Below are 17,500 nucleotides of genomic sequence, written 5' to 3'. Positions count from 1 at the left end.
ACTTAATTCACTCTAATTTACTTCTCTGATTTTACGTGATCGGTATAATTCAAACTTATACCAAGAAAAGGCCCGTGCGCATGTGTCACAACCTCTTTTATAATCACAACTCCCTCCTCCGACTCGACCATCCCACTTCGGGGAGATGGTCGAGTCAATTCGTAAACAACCGAACGAGTCAAATGAATAACTATTGCACATGCGCACTTGTAGCAGATTCTTAAGAATATGTTTCATAAAATGTTTAGATTTTAATTAAATAAATATTTAATCACGAGGTTCTCCTCTTTGGTAAGGAATTACAAATTCAAATTTGTACAACTATTTACTCATGTATTTGTTCTTCGATGACCGTCATACATTTGTTTTTTTCTTCTGTTTTTTCTGTTTGCGTCACTCATTTTACAAAATGGAAAACTTAAAGTATCGCATTATTTACGAGTACGAGTTTCGCCGTGGCACTAGTGCTGCGGAAACGACTCGAAGGGCGAATGATGTGTATGGCGATCATGTTGCAAAAGAAAACACAGTTCGTTTTTGGTTCCAACGTTTTCGTTCTCGAAATTTCGACCTGCAGAACAAGCCCCGTGGACGGCCTGAGACCTAAGTTGATAATGAAGTATTGAAGGCTATTGTGGCAGCGGATCCATCGCAAACCACGTCCGAGTTAGCTGCAGGCTGCGGTGTTAGTGATAAAACTGTTTAAATTCACTTGAAGCAAATTGGGAAGATTAAAAAGCTTGAAAAGTGGGTACCTCATGAATTGACTGAAGCAAACCGGCAAACGCGCGTCGACTCCTGCGTTACATTACTGAACCGGCACAATAATGAAGGTTTTTGAAACCGAATCATTACCTGTGATTAAAAATGGATTCTTTACGATAATCGGAAGCGCTCAGCGCAATGGTTGGATCCTGGCCAGCCAGCCAAATCCTGCCCCAAGCGAAAATTAACCCCAAAAAAGTTACTTGTAAGCGTTTGGTGGACTAGTGCCGGTATTGTTCATTGCAGTTTTCTCAAATCTGGCCAGACTATTACGGCTGATGTCTATTATAAGCAATTGCAAACCATATGGAAAAGCTAGCGGCTAAACAACCTAGGCTGGTCAATCGCTCCACGCCACTGCTACTTCACGACAACGCTAGACCACACACTGCAAATAGACGACTACCAAATTAGAAGAGCTTCAATTGAAATGTCTAATACATCCTCCGTACTCCCCGGACCTTGCTCCAACAGATTATCATTTTTTTCGAAATTTGGACAACTTCTTGCAAGGGAAAAAATTTAACTCTGATGGGGCAGTCCAAATCGCCTTCACAGATTTTATTGATTCCCGGCTGACTGGTTTTTTTAGTAAAGGGATCAATGAACTACCTATGAGATGGCAAAAGTGCATAGAAAACAATGGTTCATTCTTTTATTAATTAAATATATTATATTTAAAAATATTCGACTTTTTGTTAATTTCAATGTTCGCCAATTTCATATGTAAGGACCTAATATTAAAAAACTAGCGGACCCCACAGACTTCGTTCTGTCAAAAAGATTTGAAATGTGGCAATTTTTTGTTTCTACCAATTTTATAGTCGGCGCAATAAATTCTGATGATAGGCCGATGTGTGAGGTTCAGCTCGGGTGACCAAAGTATTTTCGCTTCCACGAACTTTGGCCACTCTTCTGTGACCCACTAAAAAACCCTCGACTGGGATGTCTGCTAGACGGCTTCAAACTAAGAGGGCTTCAACTAAACCTGATTGGAAAATAATCTAAAAGGATAGTGGGTTGTGTGCCTCATTGATATATTTTCCTATTAGTATGTATTCAAATAATTTTGCTCACATAGGGATATTAAATTAATAATTCAAAAATTAAATCCTTTTTTAAACGCGATGTGTTTAACAGAGGTAATGACGTGAAAACATATGCATTTTATGTCGCATGCCGAAACTAAAATAAAAGAAATAATATCGCGAAGGCAACCAAATTTGAAATCAGTACTAATGATCTATAGCTCTCACATTTTTTGACAATTCAATTTGGTCGGGTTCGCGTTATTGTCACTTGTTGTATTTCGGAACGAAACAGTGCTTAGACATCAGTCCGTGCTTGTAATTTAATTTGAACCTGTGTTATGGCTCACTTCAAAGTTCCGCAACCTAACTTGCTCATGGCTGACCAAAACTAAAAAAAAAAACTTTGGAAAGCAGCACAACAACAGCGATATCTGTAACCGTACCTGAGATAGCTTTCTCAAAACCCTGACTAATTACTCATCACTACCTTATCAGCTACTTTATATAAAATTATATAAAATACAGAATTACAAAGATCTTATCAATGTTAATTTTAATTATTAACAGTTATTTATTTTATTTTAATTTAATTATTACACTTAATTTTTAAACCTTTAACTTTATTAAAAGCTTGTGACTGTTTATATTTAACGTGTATCGAATCATCCCTAGTAGCTGCCTAACATACGTCATGTGAGATGCTGGATTCATCACGATGATTTGTTACCGTAACTACGCACAGTGCCGGATTAGCCATATAGCAAGAGTAGCAAATGCTACGGGCTCAAGAATTTGGGGGCCCAACCCTCCAACGTGCTAATCTAACCTTACCGTAATAAAAAAATATTACATAGGAGCGTAATATATCTTGCTTCACTTCCCACTCCACTTCACAAATCTATAACTCGAATTCGTCACGTCAAATCGTTGAAGATAAGTAGGTATTTTACAAACTTTTTACCGTAATGTTCTAACGTTTAATTATAATCGAAATCTTTAGACTAGCATCTATACCACATCTACCTTAATATATTATTATCGATCGTTATTGGCGTCCATTAACAAAAACATGGTGCGTTATGAGCTAACATATAAATGTCAAGTGTTATAATGCGTCTTTTAACTGACGATCTACGCCTACCTTAAACCAATCTTACAGAATTAAAGGAATTAGTCCGAACTTAACATAATTACACATATTAAAGACGGCCCAACAACGCAGTACTGAAACAAATCGAATGTTTTTGTCAATTGTCAACTACATAAGGAAATAATTAAATGATGTCAACAATATTATATGTTACTACAGTGAGAAAGGTCGTAGCAAAGGTGCTCCTTACGGAGTAGGTGGTTGCATCAAAAGGCTATGTAACAATTCGGTCGCAATTGGTAAAAACGTACCTGATTATGATTCTCTTATGTCATGTTTGAAAGAAAATTATAAAGGTAGAGACATTTACAGAATAGAAGATCCATCGGTGCGAGATATTCAAGAAATAGTCGCCAAATGAATATTTATAAAGGGACATTTAAGAAGACTTTCTCGGAATCGAAACGAACCAAATATTTTACTCGTAAGGAGGCTTAGTTCTCTATCTTGTGCATTGAATTTGTAGCGCAGACCGTCCACATTCTGAAATTGGTAAAGGTTCCATTCGATGATACGGGATCACATAGTCACGTGAGTTTAGCTGATGCATGGAATATATCTCCGAGAAGGGTAGACAAAACCAATGCTTCAGCAGTTACTTATAGGTCAAATCTGGTTACAACTCAAGAAACAACAGTTTCTCAGGATCCACCTTCACTTTTCTATCAGAGATCGAGGTTCCTATCAGACTCTGATGATTCAGATGTAATTTTTCCTCCACAACGTGTTTAGCCATTACGCACAGACGGCGGTGATCAAGACGACTTGATTATACAACCTTAGCAGGATAAAATAGCATTTTTCAATCACTTCTTTGACAGCGAAGATGACGAACCTATATTCTAGCGACGACCTTTGTAACACGTTAGCGTATAATTTCGTCATGTTTTGTTTTTATGATCTCATTTTGTATCAATTCAATCATAAATCAGGAGCTGAGCTCACTTTGATTGATAGTAAGAGTCAACCGAAAAGAAATCTCTTCTGTGGACATATATTTTTTAACTAGAGGGTTTTATTGTTATGTCATTTTTAATGTGAAGTAGTATAATACAACCAGATTGTGTGATTCTAAGAATTACATAGTTTTTTAGTTCAGTTTTATCTTTTCTGTGGATTTTGTAGTCTTTTTCAGTTAATAATAAAAATATCTAGTTATCAATAAAAATTAAGGCTATGATCTCTGATACAAGTTTTACCATGATAATTTTATCTTTTTTTTAATAAATGCTGATTTAAACAAAAAAAATACGGCTTATTTTTCATACAGGTATGATAATTGCTGAAGTAAAGGTTCTCATAGAATTTAGTGGCTATAGATAAAATATCCGATTGATAATTATCCTGATTGTCTTGCAAAATTGGTCTTTCATATTAGGTATCCACTTTGTATTGTCAGATAAAAATTTAAGAGCATTTTTATGGCACCCGTCTTGATGATGTGTTTTTCAAAAGTGTCACATCTAAGACGTTCTGTCTCTTCTCATTTGGCCATTTATTTCTTTGCTAGTTCTCTCTATTTGTTCTCTGATAGATTTTGTTTTGTCAGTCATATTAATTGGTTTTGATCTTTTATCTAAGAGGTCTTTTGCTTTAGCTGATACGTGGCCAATCTTGTGAATTGGTTTTAGTCCTGGTTTTCGATCTTGCTGTTTTAGTATCTCGTGTATTATGTTGTATTTCTCTTGAGTTTTTAGGTGCTCAAGAGATAATTCCTGCACGGCTTTATTGTTTCTTCTATGTTGGCTACTCTTGTTTTGCAGTACTATATAGGTGTTTGAATTTAAAAGAGGCGACATAACTTCAAACTAGTTGATGCGACACGCTAAGCATTCAGCGCATTCTATGGTTACTGATGAAGTTAAGGGTAGAAAATGGTGCCGCAGTCGTCGATTGATTTCGGTATGTTCGTTAAAAAGTAGTCTATTTTATTTTTGTATCGGCCATCTGGTGACACCCATGTCCATCTTCTGGAAGCTCTTTTTTGGAATACGCTCTTCATTATTTTCATACTATTTTCAAATGCCATTTCTATCATCTTATTTCGTGTTCGTTTTCCAGTACTGTAAGGGCTTAGTACGACATCTTCCCCGTTTCGTGGGGTTCCAACTCGTTATTATAATGCTGTTTTTGTGTGTGTAAAAGAATTAAGGCGGTGTTACGAGTAGAAAAGGTCTATCTCTGAACTATTTGATTGCTCAGTTGAAGAATATATTTGCACTATAGACCATGTTTCTCTGCCTGGAGAGATTCTAACATTCAGTATGGCGATCCTTTCTGATATGCCGATTACTTCCACTATAGAGTTTTTGAGTTCCTTCTTGATCAAGAAACCTACTCCATGTTTTCCTGGAGTTTCTTTATATGACATGATCGTATTCCTGAATTGATTCGCCAATCCTTACTTCGCTCAGGCCTATAATGTCCCATTTAATATTTATATAGAATATTCTTTAGGCTTTCTTCAGACTTTAGGGATAATGTATTGAATGTGGCTATATATATTTGCTTGGTATACAATTGATTCTCAGTTGCACAAGTATTCGTTTTAGGTTAGGTAAATACTACCTTATTTAGAGGGTAACGCCTTCCTCCACTGACTAACCGTCTTGTGGTAAGTGTTTTCAGTGTTTCTTTGGCTAAGTATTTTTCTATTGTTGGGTTGGGTTCCCTGTTGTTGTCGGCGTCTGTTGATTGTTTTTTGGTTGAGGTAGTGTACATTTTGTCTTAATTTAATACAATTAAGTAACCTATAAGCTAGTATAATGGCGACAATAAAAATGTTTATAACCGAAACTGTGTAATGGTTTTGGGATTTCAAACATATTTTGTTATTTGTTTTACTTACAAGCAAGTCATTTATATACGCATAGTTTTAGCAAGATTAGGGGCCACTCCTGGCATTGCTAAGCTGATATATATTTTATGTCGTAAATAAATAAAGCCTGTAATACTCAAGAAACCCAAGGAAGCAGTGGTGTAGCATAAACTTCAGGGATCAGGACTTGGGTTCAACGCTATGGCGAACCTCGGGGCGTTTTACGGACGTCTCAGTGGAGGCCACTAACTCCATGGTGCGGGCCTGAGTAAGTATATTAAAAGAAGCGTTTTACAGTTATCGAAGCAGTAATAATACATATTCTCTAGTAATAATCGTCTAATATGAGTACAGATAAAAGTTGTAAGCTCTCTTTCGTTCTATTTTTTATGAGACAAGATATTTGTATAAAAACATTTAATTAAATACATACCCAGGATAAGTGAGAGCTCAAGGGACCGTGACCTCATTTTATAGAGGAGATCTATAGAACTAAACAAAATAATAAAATACGTACATTTGGTTTGAGTCCCTCGAAATTTAAGAATGAGTCATAAATAGCAAAAGTTATATGCGTTTAACTGTTGCTTAGATGTATAGGCAAGTGTCAATTTCACTTACAGAGGTTTTCGGACGGCAAATGACGTACAAAGTTTCGAGGTTATTATATTTTATACACGTCAATGTTGGGGCTTAAGACATGCCGGTATCACGATGTTTTCCAGTACTTACTGGAAACTTTTCATCTGTCTTTCAGTCGGTATAACACTGTTGTTATGTGTGTTATCGTCTCAAACACTGTTAAATTTGTCAACTGATGACATCACTATAAAAAGCCGTATGCAATAAACCCGTTTTCCTTATATCTATTTTATATTTTCGTTAATTAATGTTCGTTGATTAATTTAGTTTATAATAGACTTGTCGACAGAGCAATTGTGTGGAGAATGAAGTGAGTATTTATTCATATTTATTTATATAAACTTAAATGGATTTACGAATATTATTTACGATTATTGTATGTTGTGTAAATTGTTCATTTGAAATATATACGTGCACGATATTTTCGGAATTAATAAGCGCTCCAAGGTCATTAGCATCAAGTGAAAAAATATTTGAATGAGATTTGAGAAGTCCATCGACCGAAACATATTTTATTAGTATTGTCTTTTATTAACATAGCTTTTACGAATTAAGAAAACACTTTTTAAACGGATTGAAGCTATGTATTATTATTAAAAACTTATAATTATTTACATAATTTTAATAATAATACATAGCTTCAATCCGTTTAAAGTGTTATCTTAACATGTTTTATTATTTTAACAACAAAAATATTTAGACAATTTCATTCAAAATATTTGTAGGAAGGATATTCTTACAGGATATAACCCTCGGTAGACACCTATGAATTCCTAATGAATTCCAAAGGGAATAAGATCAAAGTTGAAGCAAAGACTTACATTTTCTATGTCCAGTGGGCGATACATGTATTTTTTATTATCAAGCAATAAAATATATTTACAATACAGTAGAATCTCGATAACTCTAACTTCGTTAAGTCGGAAAAATGCCATTCCGCTGAACGACCAACGGAGTATCTCGAATTATTTAGACTTTGTAACTCGAATAAAATGCTATTTCCCTACGAAGTATTAAGAATACATATTAATACTCTATAACTCGAATTGCATAAGTCGTAGTTAGTAAAATGTAACGACTTACTTAGAATTCCCTGCAATATCAAATCTTCTATAGTATAAAAATGAATCGCAAAATGTGTTGGTAAGCGCATAACTCTACAACGCCTGGAACAATTGTACCAATTCTTTTTTTTAAATGTTCGTTGAAATCTAAGGTTGGTTTTTACGGCGAGAAACATTTGAATAATTTCCGGAAAAACCCTAAAACAGGCCTTTTCTTTTTCCCATACAAACGTTCTGTAAATAAAATGTAGATTCAATTTGAACTTTATTGCTATTCAATGAAGTTCATATTAAATTACAAGCACTCACTCAAACAAATCAAGTTAAAAAAGGATTTAATATTTGAATTATTAATTTAATATCCCTATGTGAGCAAAATTATTTGAATACATACTAATAGGAAAATATATCATTTAGGCACACAATTTTTAAATATTTGTCACGTTTAGCTTCCCACTATCCCTTTAGATTATTTTCCAATCAGGTTTCAAGCCTAAGTTCGCCTCTTAGTTTGAAGCCCTCTAGCAGACATCCCAGTCGGGATTTTTTAGTGGGTCACAGAAGAGTGGCCAAAGTTCGTGGAAGCGAAGATACTTTGGTCACCCGGGCTGAACCTCACACATCGGCCTATAATCAGGGTGATGGCAGAACCATCACCCTCATGAGATTTTTTTGCGCCGACTATAAAATTGGTAGGAACAAAAGAGTAGTCTGTGGGGTCAGCTAGTAATAGCAATAAAATCCCAAACGAATGTTCGGGTTCGGGAGATATTAGGACTAGGATTTTGATTGAACACATTCTTCGGTAGACCCTTCTTTCTTAGCTTTTAATCTTTAAATGTTTCAAAGCTTTTGGGTATTTTATAATAATAATATATTTGCAAGAATATGGTACAAAAATACAATAATACAGACAAACGAAAACGATGGTAAAGTGTAAACTTTGCATATTGTGTATATATTATATATATAAAATTAAAGAGTTATATTATTTTGTTATTGTATCACAAACCACAAATATATTATTAAATTTATTATAATGTTTTACTCAAATAATCAGTAATAGAATATTTCACAAAATTAGTAAATTAAGTCGATAAAAGCTCTAGTAGGAAGATCTTTTAATGATTTTGGTGTTTTTTTTGAGAAATATTAAAGTATGACTTTCGTATGTTAAACGTGTGAACTCCAGGTCCAGCTGAAATCTATATTTACGGCCCTAGACTCTACTTCAAAGGGAACAACATCAAAGTTAAAGGAAAGACTCTTATATTTAAGCAATTTATTATTTTTCACACAAGTTGCATTCCACACCAAAGCCCGTTCCATCCTCCAAGGGATTAATAAAATCCCATCGTCTCTAGCGATGTCTGTTGGCTCCAAAATGGCTGAAACATTGATAGTGCCAAGAGAGCGGTCGTCATTTCATAAAGGGATAAATTATATATTAGTAGGAATATAACATCACGATATTAATTTAGCAAATGCCTCGATAGACACTGATGTTTAAATGTTTTAAGGAATTATGAGTGAAGGCATACCGTTAAGTATGACTTTCGTTTGTCAAACGAGTGACATACGGGAGTCAGACACAGCGCATGTGACTCTTAATACTCCAGACTTCTTTCATATAATGTCCAAAATTTTGCATGTTTCGCAGGACTATTGTGGCGGTGTTCTTGCTGGTGTGGGGATGTCAAGGATTGGATAACAATCTTCAGAACGTAAATAAATGGCTTGGAACTTTTTTAACTCCCACAAGTTAGTACCTATAAGAATTTTCATTGTTTTATAATTAATGAAGTTATATCTACAAGTGATAATGATGACGTCATATCATGAGTACAGGGCCAAGAGCGTGCCGATTCCCTTTAGAGCCTGTGAGTGAAACCTATGTAGCGCCACTTTTTCTACGAATCTACGTTACAACGTATTTTTTTATTATTTGTTAATTTTAACTATAAAACTGGAGTCATTTTATATTGTATTTTCCTCAATAGGTCAAACTAGTTAACTTCCGCTTGCTTAATCAGCGAGAGGAACGGACTTATCTTCGGCGGCATCATCATAAATTAAAGACAGACAAAGTAAAATTAAACCAAACGTAAATATTATCTTGGGAGACTCCAGTACATATATATATATAGTACCTTCTCGATAGTCCACTGCAAAGAATATATAACATTATTTCGGTGGCAAGGCCAATATTGTCTTGGGGCCTGTTTGCGCCGCACACTTCGCACACAGGAGCGAAACGGCCCTCATTACAGCAGCATCCTTCCTCCTCATTTAATTTTTCCTCAATTATCGCTATATTATTATGATGGTTCATGTGTTAACCCAATATTGGTCGCATTACTGTACTGTTGTTCTGTAGTATTTTGCTAATAAAAGACAATTAAATGTGAAAGGTGTTAAAACTTAAAATATGAGTGGCAACACCAATTTTAGTTTAATACCAAATTTGCTATATTCGTTTCAAGGTCCTAATTAAAGAGCTTATAGGGATATTAGATTTATATTCGATCAAGATGTTACTATTGAAGAACCCAGAAAACGATCCACTTTAGTGCAATGTCAAAGATGTCAGCAGTATGGTCATACTAAAAACTATTGTACGAAACCATAAAGCTGTGTCAAGTGTGCTGAACCACACAAAAGCGGATCGATATACGCCTGCTTTCTGCGCGTTGTGTTAGCTTAGCCAATAGACGAACACTGTTCTAGTACCTGTACCACGAGCTTCGTGATGCCCCATTTATACTCAGACAGACAGTGTGGACACTTATACAATGTTCGATTAAATATTGACTGCATGAATCACAAGGGCATTGAGTTATTTTTAAATAGAATCTCGCTGTTGGTCTCAAAGGCATTGACATCTCAGCTTAGGTTCTTTTGGCGAGCATAGCTTGGCTAAGATGAGCTTTTTCCCGTGACTAGCGCAAGGGCTTCAATGTCCTGAAGGACAGGACGGAAGCTCACTGGAATTAGCGAAGTACACCACGTACAAAGGCGGTGAACCTCTCTCGGTGGAGGTGGATTTTTACCCTAGTTTGACTGTGATTTTACTGTGTCGTGCGCGGAATGTTTTGCCCTGTCAAAGTGGCGTGTATTCTCGATCTATTGGTTGGAAAACTTTCTAGTTTTTGTTAAATTTATTCGAAGGATTTATGTTTCAGATAAAAGATCCACGCATTGTAAGACTGAGAAGCAGGAACTGGGAAAATGTGTAAAAATTTCGGAATGCATGGACAGAAACGAAATCGACTTGGAAAAGATGGACGTTTATAGGTAAGTTTAGGGCCCATTTAACATGGTATTTAGATACAGTAGTTCTTTATATATAATTCATTAAATAGTTCAGCACTCGGAATATATTTCAATCCGATAGAAACTGAAATATATATAAATAAATTATGTACATTTTTTTCCAAGCACCTCTTATAGTGTTTAGGCCTCCTCCCTATTGGCTGAATCTTCTCCACTAACTTCTTCAAGCTAGTTCAGCGTTAAAGAGGTCGACCTCTCTGTCTTTTCCCTCGTTTCACTGTTTCTATCCCGATAGAAAGATATTGAAGTTAAATTTAAAAAAAAACACTTTTTCGAGTGGAACAAAAATTTTGAGAGTGCTTCGTCATTCTTTTCGGTTCTAATGGTTTTAGAAATTCCGTCACACACAGTAGAATTTCATAATTATAAGAAAATACCGTATAATTAAGTTTTTATACAGAATCTGTATAAAATAACAAAAGCCTCCCCTGAATTGACTTGAATTGAATTGACTATAGCCTACAAAACACGCCTCGTGTCGTAGATCTAGGTCTCAATAGATCGTCGCCATTCCACTAATAATTGCGTGAAACGGAACTTCAGAGTCCCATAATTTCATGATTTATTACTTAAATAATCCTTTGACATTTTTGTTTTATTTTATTCTCCAGAGACGCCACGTTTACTGCACAAAGCTAGAATAATTAATAAATTTAAAATAAAATAATTTCCAGACAGTTAAGCTGCCACTACTTGAAGACATGCTGTCCAAGCAGTCGATTGGTTAAAACCGGGACAGTTACTCCACCTCCAATGCCGGAAAAGAAGGCAGGTTGTGGATGGAGCAACCCTGGCGGCTACACATTCCGCGACTCTTCAAATACGCACGCCGAGTTCGGAGAGTTTCCTTGGATGGTTGCTTTGATGAGGTATTCATTTTTACCAACTTTGAGGTTTAGTTTGGTCTCCTCACGATGTATGAATTAACTTCTCGCTACTAAAACTAGTTGTAAACCACATTTTTCTCATTTCGATTTCCCTTATGGCTCAAGTAATAGGAACTACATATGTCAGACCGGCACTGTGACGAGCTCAGGAGATGAGACTGTCGCCACATGCGATATGGAGTACCGTTGTCAATCTCTTTTCGGCTTGATCGCTCTGCATTGCGTAGAGATCAATGGAGTTTTTTGTAGTTTACAAGGAAGAGTGTTCAGAGGAGATGTTCGGATTAACACCTGCAGCTGAATTTCATCATCAGACGTCTAGGCCGAACATGAAATTTCACAACTGAGAGATTTTTTATGGGCAGTTTTTGCCGCGCATCACCACTATGTGGAACCAGCTGCCCGATTAATTATTTTCGAAAGAATTCGCCTTAAGGTCGGCAACGCACTCGGGCAGTGAAAGTGTCCATGGGTGGCAGTATCACTAACATCAGGTGATCCTCCTGCCCGTTCGCCTGAATAAATTTTGTAAAAAAGTTTTAAATTTGTTTCGTTTATATTAAAGTAAATATTTAATGTATAGGAGTCGATAACCAACAAACAATTAATGTAATAAATATACCTTCTCTAGAAAAGTCAATCAGAACCAGGTATGGGATTCAAAGGATTACTTGGGAGGTGGAACTCTGATCCACCATTCGGTGGTGATGACGATCGCTCATAAACTCATGAATATTAGTAACGACCCGCTTTTGGTAAGTACGAGTTTCCGTAAAATCGATTTTTTTGTGGTGGTGCCTCTCTATCTGGAAGTTGGCTGTTAGTCTCATGAAGCATGTCTAGTCCAATGCCAGATGAAACAACTATTCCGAAGTCGCAATACCTGCACTGACGTCACGTTTTCCTTTCACCAACACGCTTTTTGCTCTTCATCTTCATAATTAACTAAAGGCGGTGGGAAATTGGATTATTTACGAGCATAATAAATAAAAAAAACCTTTAATGGAGTACTACAATTTGTGGATTACATTAAGTCCACGTCAATATGTTTAACATTAGTTCACGACCTCCGACATAGTGAACATCCTCTTCAATTATCCCACTGGTATCTCGCCACCATTTTCCATTCCTGCCCTACGATCCCTTTTATTCCATCTTCCGTTGGCATTCTGGTGGGTGGTCGTCTCTTTTTCTTCCACTGGGTCACTCCTATGGGCTTCGCCACTTTGAGAGGAGGCGAGTAATAAATAAGACTGAGCAATATTTCAATCTGATTTATTGTTATAAAACAATATCTTAATACACCTATTCGCATACATCATATTATTCTTGAGAGCTGTCAGTGTATTGTATCTTCAGCTATTAAAGTATAGAATAGTCATGTGGGCCGTGTCAGGGGTCGGTCAATGTTCAAATGAAATCTGAATCTATACTGCAGGGATAAAATTTACAGAACATGTTCACCTCAATCCAAATATAATGTTGTCGAGCTATTTAAAAGATCAGTTTTCAAAGTCTTTCTACACCAGTAGCTTTAGGATCATGATGGCCATTAGAAAATGCGGGATCTTGGTCTATAAAGCAATGCCTTCAGAATGCTTTTGTGACCGTACCAACTTTAATAGTGTAATGCGAAAAAAGGCTGCTGCAGCAATAGCGGCATAAAGATGATGCCCCGGTACTGAGACACTGGGTCAATATATTAATAACAAACACTTGTTAATAATTATGTAATAACAATATTAATTGGACCGTTTGCATTAAAATTACTTTTTATATTCACAGATTAAATGCCGTCTTGGCGAATGGGATACGCAGAATACGAACGAAATTTATCCCCACCAAGACAGAGACGTCAGTAAAATCCTTGTTCATGAGCAGTTCTCTTCGGGTGAGTCATTTAAATATAAATAAAAATCAATTGCCGTAATAAACCGAATAACTGATTTTCAAGTCAGTTTTACTAGGGCATATGTTCGTCTTATTCTTGAGAAGAATACGTTAAAATGCAGTAGAAATTAATGGAATCGCAGATCCTAAAACAAAAATATTTTTTTAACTGCATTTTTCGATATTTTTAGCGGAATACTGCGTCATCCTGAGGCTCAAAAAGAGTTTATCTGGCCACATTTTAGGCAGCGACTGTATTATTATAAATAAATAAAAATCTATGGCGCTACAACCTTTTTAGGTCTGGGCCTCAGATTTTTGTATCTGTTTCATGATTATTTGTTAATCGAATAGGCAAGTAGGTGATCAGCCAGTGCCTGACAAACGCCGTCGACATTTTGAATCTGAGGCAAGCCGGTTTCTCCACGATGTTTTCCTTCACCGTTCGAGGTAATGCGCAAATAGATAAACAGTCCATTGGTGCGCAGCCGGGGATCGAACCTACGAACTCAGGGATGAGAGTCGCACGCCGAAGCCACTAGGCCAACACTGTTCCAATAATAAATATATTTAAAAAAAATTAAGCGTTACAATAGCTTTTGTAATAATTAATGATGTAAACAATGTAAACAAAAGCATTGTACCATTAATATATCAAGAACGATGATTAAGTTAAAAGATGAACTCTGAGTGAGATTCCCTTATTAAATAAGACCAAACAAATTGTATTGAAATGTATGGCAGTCACTTAGTGAAGGTTTCACAAAGACAAAAAAATTGCTTTTGTTTACATAGTCATTAATTATTATAAAAGCTATTGTAACGTACTTATAAAATAAGTTATATAATAATGACTTTGAGATATTTTTCAGCGTTGTTAGCAAATGACGTTGCCCTAATAATTACATCGTCCCCATTCGATCTAACCGACCCCCATGTGGGGATTGCCTGTTTGAGCTTCAATGAGCCTAAAATGGATGCCAGTTGTTTTAGCATGGGTTGGGGTAAGGACTTCAATAATAATGACAAATACGCTGTTTGGTTAAAGAAGGTACGTTTAAAATAACAATTATTATTAAAATTAATTTAACAATAGTGATAAGCATTTATTTGTCAGTTTTGTGGTTGCTTGTTTAATTTTTCCTCTTGATAGCTTGGTTATAATTGATTTGTATGTGTGTACAATTTGTGATATCATATGTTCTTGTATACTTGTGTGCATAAACGTTGTTTTATAAATTATAAATAAATAAATAAAAATGCTAGAATGATCATTTAATATGAAATACATATTAACCGAACTGTTTTGTATGCAATTAATAATTATAACGAGGAGAGAATTGAATCAACATAACAGTTTTGGTTCCGGAGGCTAATTGGTTCGGAAATTGAGTGGGTAGCTGGTTTCGCATAGTGGTGGTGCGTGACAAAAACAGCTTTAAATAAAGCACTATTGTGGAACGACGGACTTCGAGGTGATAAGCGTGGAATTTCGCATTCTGCCTCGATGTCCGATGATGAGACTCGGCTTCAGGTTATAATTCAAACAACCCCGAACACTGATGAATGCGGTAGAGAATGCAGAGAGACATCCCTACTGTCACAAATAATTAAAAAGATCAGCCAGTTTCCAATGTACAATCTTTTTTTGTATTAGGTGCCATTGCCAATAGTTGACCACGGAACTTGTGAATATGCCTTGCAAAGTTCGCGGCTTGGAAGTAAATTCAGGTTGCATAACACATTGATATGTGCTGGTGGAAGGAAGAACTTTGACACGTGTACTGGTGATGGAGGCTCCTCACTAGCTTGTCGCACTTCGGTGAGTAAAACTTTCGCAGGGTCCGCAAAGGAAAATAAGCAAGAAAAACAATGTTTGGGTGTACAATGTTATTGTGGGTTTGAGCGTCGAATCAAAGAACCAAAAGACTTTTTTGTGCGCATTAAACACGCGATCTGAAGGAAAAACGTGTGGAAAACGGCATCGCTTACACTTCTTAATAAAATCTACGGAGAGTCACGAACCAGAGAAAATTATTAAAGAAATAGATTAAATCAATGCTTATAACCAATATATTTGTCATAATTGTAATGATTTTAACGCTATAGTGCACTGGACACAAAACAGGTTTATTAGTAACAATTTTGACGTTCACACTGTATTATATAGGTAATATCGATTAACGGTTTAGCGTTTAATAAAATCAATGGTCAGCTTCAGAACTGTTTGATAATAAGTAATCATTACCTCAAATAGTTGACGTAATGATTACTTACATTTTCCTTGTACAAACTTGGAAATTAAAAAGAGGGGCAAAGGGTTTCTTGCCTTTTGCCTTGCCTTGTTATTTCTAATATTATTGGCCTTTTTTCAGAGCGATGGCGCCTCACCGCGTTACTCAGTGTACGGAATGGTTTCGTTTGGCGTCGATTGTGGTACAGAACTACCCGCTGGATACACCAACGTGGCGTCGGTGATTCGATGGGTCACTAATAAATTTGCTGAGGAAAACCTTGACGTTACGTTCTTTGCTTAAAAATATCAGTTGCATATTTTCGACAGGCCAGGTCTATGCGCTATGACGAGATTATAAGCTGACAGTTTGCATTTAATATAATTGAAAACTAATCTTTTGCACGTAACTTTGTACGAAAACTTTGTTATTTAATGGTTACGTTCGTGGTTTGAGCTTAACCATAGTTTTACACGCCTAATTTTTATTGCAAAGCCATCTCTATACTGACACAAGGCGCCTTGTCGAGGCCCTAACCACGAATATTGTTAAGTCGTGGCGGCACAAGTGGTAGCCATCCACACTCTCGCTTTATTTAGTTAGTTGCTCGCTACAACGAGATTGACTGCCTTCTAACACCTTTATGATTTGCTTTGTAATCACAAAAACAAGTTTTTTTCTTTCATGGGTATCTTTCATCTAACATTACGGAGATTATAGTTTTTAACTGTATTGAATGAAGTTTTTTATTCAATGATAAAATTCCTTAAAAGCCATACACAAATCGTTAGTCAACTCCATCATGACAAGAAAAAGCGAGACTTTGCAGTGCAGTGGCAGTGTAGTGATGTTTCACAAATGTTACCGCGAAACGATTGTTTTACAATTATATTAATATTGTTTCCTCTTTTTTACAATGTCATTAGCTAATAAAGTATACGAGCTTATTTATTGTTTTATTTTCGTAAGTTTTCGCTATAGTTTTATCGCCGAATGCCTCCAATTCGCATCGCACTTTACTTCAACATTGGCGGTTAATGCATCGCGCCAAATCGCTGGCAACTGTAGTTGCGGATCTGCAATAAAATTGAAAGCATATTACCAAAATACAGGGGGTATTTTTTATTTTATAAAAAAAAACGTAAGCACAATTTAGCAGTGCTTCGTCCGTTTTGTTGATAAATGCCGCACGTCCGGCACATGTGCCAGTCATTGATAGGTACGGTACTGGCTCGTTTCTCGAGTGCTTCGGAAAAGCCCAAGCTATTATTAAAATTAAAACAGGATCACCGGGTACTGGGTGGTCGGAACAGCATATTGAAGACTAGCAAATGATCTATCTTCGCCTATCATGAGGCATTTTGTGCGTCCACTTGTCGGTTCAGATCATGTCGATTCATGAGTTTTATGTTTAGCTTTATAATAATAATATACTAACACTAGTCTATAAATTTATTCTAATATAATGATGCATTATTTTATCTGAACAAATAAATAAGAATAATAATTGAGCAATTGATAAAGAATCATCCAACGCACTACTGACAGACTGACATTGACAACTAACAGAATATCGGCGATTAAGTTATGGAATACACTCCCCGACCTCTTACGATATTTTTATCTTCGTCTTCACTTTTTAAACGGATTTAAGTTATGCATACACCATATACCATCTTCTCTGTC

General features: G+C 36.0%; 2 protein-coding genes across 2 annotated transcripts in view; one reads left to right on the top strand and one right to left on the bottom strand.

The window, feature by feature from the left end:
* Window positions 1–17,500, bottom strand: part of LOC123718059 (phenoloxidase-activating factor 2-like) — a 66,108-nt gene that overhangs the window by 34,989 nt on the left and 13,619 nt on the right. The gene's annotated exons all lie outside the window — the stretch shown is intronic.
* On the top strand, window positions 6,567–16,761 carry LOC123718065 (phenoloxidase-activating factor 2-like). The gene is made up of 9 exons (XM_045674454.1): window positions 6,567–6,716; window positions 9,131–9,231; window positions 10,653–10,764; window positions 11,478–11,672; window positions 12,322–12,445; window positions 13,476–13,581; window positions 14,453–14,631; window positions 15,238–15,402; window positions 15,956–16,761. Exons 1-9 carry the CDS (start codon window positions 6,712–6,714, stop codon window positions 16,115–16,117), a joined length of 1,149 nt encoding a protein of 382 aa, XP_045530410.1. The 5' UTR covers window positions 6,567–6,711; the 3' UTR covers window positions 16,118–16,761.

Source organism: Pieris brassicae, chromosome 14 (genome assembly GCF_905147105.1).
Source record: "Pieris brassicae chromosome 14, ilPieBrab1.1, whole genome shotgun sequence".
Lineage (NCBI taxonomy): Eukaryota > Metazoa > Arthropoda > Insecta > Lepidoptera > Pieridae > Pieris > Pieris brassicae.
This window is presented reverse-complemented; position numbering and strand designations above follow the sequence as displayed.

Coding starts and splice junctions, on each gene's coding strand:
- LOC123718065 (XM_045674454.1), top strand. Junction 12,446..13,475: donor TTAGTAACGACCCGCTTTTG/GTAAGTACGAGT, acceptor TTATATTCACAG/ATTAAATGCCGTCTTGGCGA. Junction 13,582..14,452: donor TCATGAGCAGTTCTCTTCGG/GTGAGTCATTTA, acceptor GATATTTTTCAG/CGTTGTTAGCAAATGACGTT.